Here is a 9,150-nt window from a genome sequence, read left to right on the forward strand (position 1 = left end):
TGTCAAGTGCTTTGGGCTGACATACACAAACTCAAAGACACACACACATACATATATACCTACATAAATACATACATATTATATATAGGTAGTTAGGGTAAATTCCAGCTGTTTCCTCTTGAAGCTCATCTGCTTCTTCTATTATTACAATACAATATGTGGTCACAGATGCTGCAGTATGTTTGTCAAAATACATATTACATATTGAAATTCTTTCTTCTGTCTGAAGAATTCTTCATAGGAAACTTATTACATGTCTATCTAACATGTAAAAGTTTGTAATTCCTATTAGCAAATGAAACATGTGTAATGCAGAATAAATAATTGCAAAAAATTCCACTTTTCTGTTTTGTTATAAATAATACATGCTTGTGCGTGCGCACACGCGCGCGCATTCTGTCCCTCACAAAGCATTGCTTGTTCTACTATAAGTGGAAAACACTTGCCCAAGGTCTGTTCAGTCTTAGCTGATTTGGTTGTAAGCGAAGCAACAGTTTTGCAATAACAATTTTACTATATTTGTTAAGCTGCTTTGTCAAATATCTTTGAACATTATAATGTTACTGAAGTCGTGGAGGCATAATGGCACAGTGGTTAGGGCAGCGGACTCGCGGTCATAGGATCGCAGTTTCGATTCCCAGACCAGGCGTTATGAGTGTTTATTGAGCAAAAACACCTAAAAGCTCCACGAGGCTCCGGCAGGGGATGGTGGCGAACCCTGCTGTACTCTTTCACCACAACTTTCTCTCACTCTTACTTCCTGTTTTTGTTGTGCCTGTAATTCAAAGGGTCAGCCTTGTCACACCGTGTCACACTGAATATCCCCGAGAACTACGTTAAGGGTACACATGTCTGTGGAGTGCTCAGCTACTTGCATGTTAATTTCATGAGCAGGCTGTTCCGTTGATCGGATCGACTGGAACCCTCGTCATCGTAAGCGACGGAGTGCCAACAACAGCAACAGTTACTGAAGTGTTATTAACAATCACCTATTAGTAACACAGTTAAGAAATGTCCTTCCATTTAAGTTTATTTGTAGATATTTTCTTTTTTTTAAATAAACAGTACTTTTTCAGTTAAAAAATTCCTTTGCTGACTTAGAAATTTATCTCTAATTTCATATTTTGTACAGGCTGGAATGAAAGTGAGAATCACTGCACAACCAACAGATACATCTGTGAGGACGCTTTATTATATGGTAAGAAAAATACTAAAACTTTATTTTTTTATACTTTATTCTTATATTAGTTTCAGTCATCAGTCTGAGACCATGCTGGGGCACAAACTTTTAGGGTATTAGTCACTCCCAATTGTTATCAGTAAAATTTTCTTTTTCTTTAAAATATACTGCTGCAGAGATTTTTGTTTCTGAAATCCTTCAATGAAACAATCCATCTATCTAATATTTCAAATTAATTAATTAACAAGTTAGATATTTTATTCTAATCTTTGGCTGAACTAGAATTCTATGCAGATAATTCTACAGCACATTAAATACGTTTCTATTCTTTTTTCTGCAATATTTTAATGGTATATGCTAGAATTTGACAAGGAATTCTATTTTTTGTCTTTGATAGGATGATGGAACACATAGCTTTAGCTTATGTTGTTATATGCTTCTATTTTTATGTGTTGAAACAAACAAGTTTAGTTTATGTTGATAAATGGTTCATCCTTTTGTATTGAAGCTCATGGGTTTGGTTTAATTTAATTTATATACACCTTGTCTTGCATGTCGAAGCACACAAGCTTGGTTTTTCTTCTTCCTCCTCTGTCTTGCCATTTTCTATGCTGGCATGAATTGGATGGTTTGACAGGATTCTGCAAGGTGTAAGGATGTGTTGAGCTCTAATGCCAGCTTTGGTATGGTTCCTTTGGTTGGATTTCTTTCCGAATGCCAACCACTCTACAGGTACAAGTGAGGTTACCAAATTAACTTGCTAGGCAATAAAAGAAAGGAATGAGAAGAAAGGGGAACAAAAGCAAAAAAAAAGGGGAAAGGAAAAGAAGGGAAAAACCTCCTTGAGAGAGCGAAGGGCAATGATTCTATGCAAGATGTTGAGAGACTAGAGTATGGTAGAAGAACAAGCACAGATGGCTTGTCATTGAGATACAAATATTTTTTCCATATCAGCCATCACTGAAGAGCATGTGATGTTACTCAACTATTTTGATATATAATATCTGGTTAGCTTATATCCAGTGCAAAACTGGTTGTTAAGATCAGTTGAAATAGATCTGTTATACTTCATACTTTGACTCACACTCCACCTTATGTGCTGAAGCATGCAGGTTTGGTTTATGTTAATATATACTTCAGTCCTTGTATGTTGAAATACACAAATTTTCTTTCAACTCTTATCTATTTGTAAGTTGTGTTGACAATGATGGTGTTTATAATAATGATGACCATATTATTTATAGCCTTCAAACAACATGGTAATTACTCTCTTGCTTCCTTCTTTAGAATCTTTATACAGTTAAAACCTATTGTTTTTTTTTTGGTACTTTAATCACCTGCTGCCATGAAAATATGTTGCCAAAAAATGGAAAACCCAAAAGTCTGTCTCAGACATGTAGTGTTTCTGCAGAATTATACATGATAATCTCTGTCTGTTCAGAAATGCGGCAGATAAAAACCTAGTTTTAGTCAGGCTTTGATCAATTTATATCAGTCAACAGCATTTAATAGGGTAAAGCAGAAATATCTCCTTGTTGTACTTGTAATGTTAAGATTTGGGACGATTTATCAGCAAAAGATGTAAGAATAAATATGAGGAAGAATGTTCAAAGGTTTCTGTGAATAGCTTCTTCATAAGTAAATTTCAAAATTGGAAAATCAGAAACTGATATCAAGCTAGACAGTGACTGGAATAAGAGTCCCTTTGTTAAAAGACTATATTGAAAGAGGTAGCATTTTTATCCTTTCAAAAATATTGAATATATGTGTATATATATATATGTGTGTGTAAGTGCAGGTTTATGTATGTTTGTGTTTTGTCTTGATAGTCATAAATGAATGTTACTGTCATACAATTGGCATCATTCATTTCCAATATTCAGTCCAGTCTATGTAAGCATGGAAACCTGGATATTAATATGACAACGATGACGACAATGACAACAGCAGTGGTGTTGACAGTGATGATAATGATGATGATAGCATCAAACTGCTTAAATATCATCTGTTTTCTGGAAAAAGAAAATCTCTTGTAAAGATGGAGCATGTGTTTTTTAATATTTTTATGAAGAACTTTTGTGGGAAAAAGATCCATTGGTTACCATCAAATGTAGTCACAGAATGCTAAGTCCAAATTTGTGTAGGCATGATACGAGGCTAAGATGTCTGCAGAAATCTCTATGCAGTGGGAAGTTTTGGAAATCAATGGAGAGGGAAAGACGCCCTTTTAACATCGAGAGTTGTTGTTGTTGTTGTTGTTGCTAATGTTGAGTAACTCTAGGGCATTCCTGATTGAATAGATGTGATAAAACTAATTTAAAAAAAAAAATTAGGCTGACCTTTGGTGTATGCTGTGCTTGAGAAGACCTGTCAAGCTAAGTGACATCACAGTCATGGCCGGTGCTAGTGTTGCGTCACTGGCATGTAAAAAGCACCCTGGAACATTGGGCAATATACTGTGCTTGGGAAGACCCATCAAACCATGTGAAATCATAGTCATGGCTGATGCCAGTGTTGTGTAACTGGCACCTGTGCCAGTGGTGAGTAAAAAGTATCATTCAACTGTTAGGTCTCACAGAGGCAGTGACAAGTGACTGAGATCTTTGGCGTTATATTGTGCTTGAGAAGATCTGTCAATGCAAGTGAGATCATAGTCATGGCCGATGCCAGTGCTGCATAACTGGTACCCATGCTAGTGGCATGTAAAAAGCACCCACTACGCTCTTGGAGTGGTTGGTATTAGGAAGGGCATCCAGCTGAAGAGTCCATGCCAAATGAGATTGGTGCAGCTCCCTAGCTTACCAGTTTTCAGTCAAACTGTCCAACCCATGCCAGCATAGAAAACGGACGTTAAATGATGATGACGATGATGATGATGAGTTTATCTAGGATTACATCATTCAATGTGTCGTTTTTTTAAAATAAAGTTAGCAGCATATGATTTGAAGGAGATTTCACTGCCATTTCTAGCAAATTGAATGACTATGTAAAAGCTTCCTTGTTGCCTTGAGTTTTTTCATCGACTGGGATTCCCTTGCTGGCCAGGTGGCATTTATATAAGAGTATGCGCAAGTATATGCATGTGTCTATATTTATGCATATGTGCATATGAGGACTGACAATTTAATTATTTCTGCATGCATATAGCATCAAATATCTTGCAGAATTATAAACTAACCTCTGTTATTTATTTTTAATTTTTGCAGATTATTTCTAAAGGGAAAATTTTGCTATTGGATAAAAAATCAAGCGGTCAGAATGTTTGGAACTTTGAGGTGAACATCATAAGACACATGATCCCTACAGCCAAATTTTTAGTCTATTATTTTCAGAACGAAAGGATAATTACAGCATCTATAAACCTTAATGTATATGACATTTGTCCATATAAGGTAAAACTCACATGGCTTTAACTCCTTTGACCCCACTCTTTTTTTTAACTATACATCCTTTTGAGTATTTGTATACACTTGCATTTACACTGACATGTATATATAATTACTGTCTAATTATAGAAGGCATATATATGTATACACACACACACGTACACACACATATACATGCATGCATGTACACAATCACATACATACAGAGTGGACCTCTGAATAGTTTTCATGTAGAAAATTCCATTCACAAGATATTAGTCTACTCTGTGGTTATAGTAGAAGGCATTTACTCAATGTACCATTTCCGACAATATATATATATTAAGTTTATGTATCTCTCTAGACTTAAGAGCTATATGTTTAGATATTTAAGTTCACTCAAACTTACCCTTCAAATTGAGATGGTAAATAACCCAAGATGTGTATATTATGCACTCCATCTAAAATAATTTTTTACCCCAAAATGGGATGATATTTAAGTAGTTCAGCTCCCACTCTCTAAGTAACTGTTTCTGCTTTAATTCTTGTTAATTCTCATTCTATTTCTCTCCCTCTCTTCCCCTCTCTCTCTCTCCCTTTCTCCGGTTGGGTAACCATGGACCTTCTCTACAGCAAGACATCTGTTTCTGCCTCTCTGTCACAATTCTAATTTTTCATCATCTGACAAAATATCACCTCCTCCAATGTACCCAGCCCTCTCAAAGACTCTTTGTCATGCAAAGTCACTTAGTGACCCCACCAGAGCTGGTGCCACTTAAAAAACACCCAGTCCACACTGTAAAGTGGTTGACATTTGGAAGGGCATTCAGCTGTAAAAACTACACCAAAACTGACCTCATCTGTGTGAGTTCCATGTAGAGAGCAAGTTGATACGAGTTTCCAAATATATTGTTTGATAATGTCAGATATAATCATTTTTACATTAATTTATCTTTTTCACATCCACTCATTCCATGCTAGTATGTGTTGGACACGACTTCTTAGGGCTAAATTCAATAGCAGAATGCCCCTTTTGATGGTATATTCCATTCTTGATGACATCCCTTAATTGCTTTTTCATTAGCGTGGGCATGGCTGTGTGGTAAGTAGCTTGCTTACCAACCACATGGTTCCAGGTTCAGTCCCACTACGTGGCATCTTGGGCAAGTGTCTTCTACTATAGCCTTGGACCGACCAAAGCCTTGTGAGTGGATTTGGTAGACGGAATCTGAAAGAAGCCCGTCGTATATATGTATATATATATGTGTGTGTGTGTGTGTTTGTGTGTCTATGTTTGTCCCTATAGCATTGCTTGACAACCAATGCTGGTGTGTTTCTGTCCTCGTAACTTAGCGGTTCGGCAAAAGAGATCGATAGAATAAGTACTAGGCTTACAAAGACTAAGTCCCAGGGTGAATTTGCTTGACTAAAGGTGGTGCTCCAGCATGGTCACAATCAAATGACTGAAACAAGTAAAAGAGTAAAAGAGTACCATATTTGATGGTATATATGGTGCAATTTTTCCTTCCCCAAAAATGACTTTAAAACATCATTCTGGGTCCCATATGTGAAGTAGGGTCTCCCATAAGCTTTAATGCTCTCATGACATTTTTTTTTCATGAATATGCACTATTGAAATTGGTGGGGCAGGTGCTTTATTTTGCTGGTCATCATACTTTGAAGGGGGACACAAGCAAACATCATTGTCAAGCTGTGTCAATATGAAGACACGTAGAGATAAACATGCAGAGATAACTGGGAGAGACAATAATGGCAGAATGTGATGAGAGTGATATTTATTACAGAGTTGAATAATGGAAGAAAAATGCTAATGGCAGTTGATATCTTTTGCTGGCAAGAGAGGAAGTGCATGATGAATTATTGTAGAAATGATTGGTGGTAAGAGTGAGTAATGGATGGTCGCTGCCACCACCACCACCACCATCACCACTACCATCACTACCACCACCACCACCATCACCACCATCACCACTACCATCACTACCACCACCACCATCACCACCACTACCATCACTACCACCATCACTACCACCACCACCATCATCATCAGCTATGGGGGTCCAGTAGAGTAGAATAGGAATCAAAGGGATCCATAGGCAGAAAATGGTTGAGAACCACTGAGCTATCAACTAAGACATCTGTGGTTCTCATTAGTATTATAACTGCATTGAATAACCCAATAAAAAAAAAACTGCATATCCCTTCAAAACAATTTCTCACAAAGAGTTTCAGAAAATATACATTACCTCAATGTTAGATCATAAAACATTCCAGATAAAGAATCAGTCGAGTCTGAAAACAAAAGAAGACAAAATGATATAAATAAAATGCCGCCGCCGACACCACCACCACTACCACCATTTAATGTCCACTTCTCTATCTTTGCATGGGATCAAATGGAATTTCTTGAGGCAGATTTTTTCTACAACTGGATGTCCTTTCTGTCACCAACCTTCACCTGTTTCTAAGCAAGATATTATATCCTATGGCCAGATACGTTTTGCCACGAAAGACTTGAAACAAACAATATTGCTTGAATAACAGTGATGCTACTTTACATATGTTGTCAGGACATCATATGTTGTCAGGACATGGGTATAAACTCACACACACACACATTCGCACACACACACACACACACACACACACATTTGCACACACATTCATATATGCACACACATACACAAACACATATGCACACACATACACAAACACACACACACACACATTCACATATACACACACACACACACACAAACACACACATGACGAACTTCTTTCAGTTTTCGTCTACCAAATTTACTTACAAGGTTTTGATCATCCTGGAAATATAATAGAAGACGCATGCCCAAGGTGCCATGAGGTGGGATTGAACCTAAGACAACATGGTTGAGAAACAAGCTTTCCATTCACTCATCCATGAAGAAATGAAGAGCGATAGTAAATGGCCTGTGAGAGAGGGATGGTGGTTAGAAGTAGGGAAAAAGTAATGGTTACCAGCAGGGCTGGATTAAGACTCATAGAAGCTCTAAGCACTTAAAAATAATCTTAAACTGGAAGCATCCAAATTAGTCTTGCAGAACTCACTTCATGGTGATGTAAGAAAAGGGAAATGTCGTCACATTTACATCAACAACTTCATTGCAGATACTGGCCTGGAATATATCCAGGACCTTGAGGTAGTGATAATAAACAGAGAAGTGTGGTGGATGGGCAGTTGCTGCAGCACAAGTTGGAACCCAGCGATAATAAATATAACTTACTAATTAATGTATTATATAGTTCATTCAACTGGCTATAACTCTTCTTTTACAAATTTGTACTTATGTACCAAATTTGTATATTATTTAAAATTATTTTTTTAGATGCTAATAGTATTTTAAGTGCAAGAATTATTTTATTTACTCACTCCTTAGTAGTCATTTAAAAATTTTCAGCATTTAGAAAATGAAAAGGTCATCTATGTAATTTTCAAAAATCTTTGCTATCACATTCTTCAATGGCTGTAGTGAAAAAAATAGTTGGAAAGAAATCCATTTCTCTTCAAAAAAAAAAAAAAAGAAAGAATATGTTCTTTGAGTTGCTACTTTTTGGTATATATGTGTTTGCATATTTTTATATGTATATTATTTGTATAAAATTACTGAAGTTATATTTATTGTTGGTCTTGTAAAAGACTGAACGACACTTCTACACATACACAACACACACACAGATACTCTCTTTCTCTTCCCCCTCTCTCCCTCCACACATACACACACACTCTCTCTCTCTCTCTCTCTCCCTCAGTTATTTGTACCTCTTATGTCTGCATGTTTCATTATTGTTCAACATGTTTACGCGTCTCTTACAGTTTACATGCAGAAGTAAAGTACTCAGATCACTCCTGTTGGGTGGCGGGTGTGGGAAGTGGTAAGAGAGAGAGAGGGAAAGGAAGGAGTGAGAGACAGATAGAGAGAGAGATTGATAAGCAGAGAAAGAGAGAAAGAGAGTAGTTGTGTAGGGATGAGTTTACGGAAGAGAAGAAAGGCATGTGAAAGAAGCAGAAGTATCTTGGAAGAAGATGAGAGAAAGAGTCAGGTAAATAAATAAATGGACAAATGAAAATATAGACAAATGAGTGGCTGTGTTATTTCTTTACTGCCCACAAGGGGCTACACACAGAAGGGACAAACAAGGACAGACAAACGGATTAAGTCGATTATAGCGACTCCAGTGCGTAACTGGTACTTATTTAATCGACCCCGAAAGGTTGAAAGGCAAAGTCGACCTCAGCGAAATTTGAACTCAGAACGTAGCGGCAGACGAAATACCGCTAAGCATTTCGCCCGGCGTGCTAACGTTTCTGCCAGCTCGCCGCCTATGAGTGGCTGTGTGGTAAATAGCTTGCTTACCAACCACATGGTTCCGAGTTCATTCTCATTCCATGGCACCTTGGGCAAGTGTCTTCTACTATAACCTCGGGCCGACCAAAACCTCATGAGTGGATTTGGTAGATGGAAACTGAATGAAACCTGTCGTATGTATGTATATATATATATTTATATATATATATATATATATATATATATATATATATATATA

At 37.0% G+C, this 9,150-nt stretch overlaps 1 protein-coding gene across 2 annotated transcripts in view; it reads left to right on the plus strand.

Annotated features, from left to right (window-relative positions):
* Positions 1 to 9,150, plus strand: part of LOC106869164 (A.superbus venom factor 1) — a 168,614-nt gene that overhangs the window by 84,521 nt on the left and 74,943 nt on the right. For both annotated transcript variants that reach the window (XM_052976969.2, XM_089344804.1), the window contains 2 exons: positions 1,133 to 1,198; positions 4,387 to 4,572. In XM_052976969.2, coding sequence (XP_052832929.2) covers positions 1,133 to 1,198; positions 4,387 to 4,572 — 252 coding nt within the window. The remainder of the gene's footprint in view (positions 1 to 1,132; positions 1,199 to 4,386; positions 4,573 to 9,150) is intronic.

This window comes from Octopus bimaculoides, chromosome 2, assembly GCF_046866305.1.
Source record: "Octopus bimaculoides isolate indiv1 chromosome 2, ASM4686630v1, whole genome shotgun sequence".
In the NCBI taxonomy this organism is placed as follows: domain Eukaryota; kingdom Metazoa; phylum Mollusca; class Cephalopoda; order Octopoda; family Octopodidae; genus Octopus; species Octopus bimaculoides.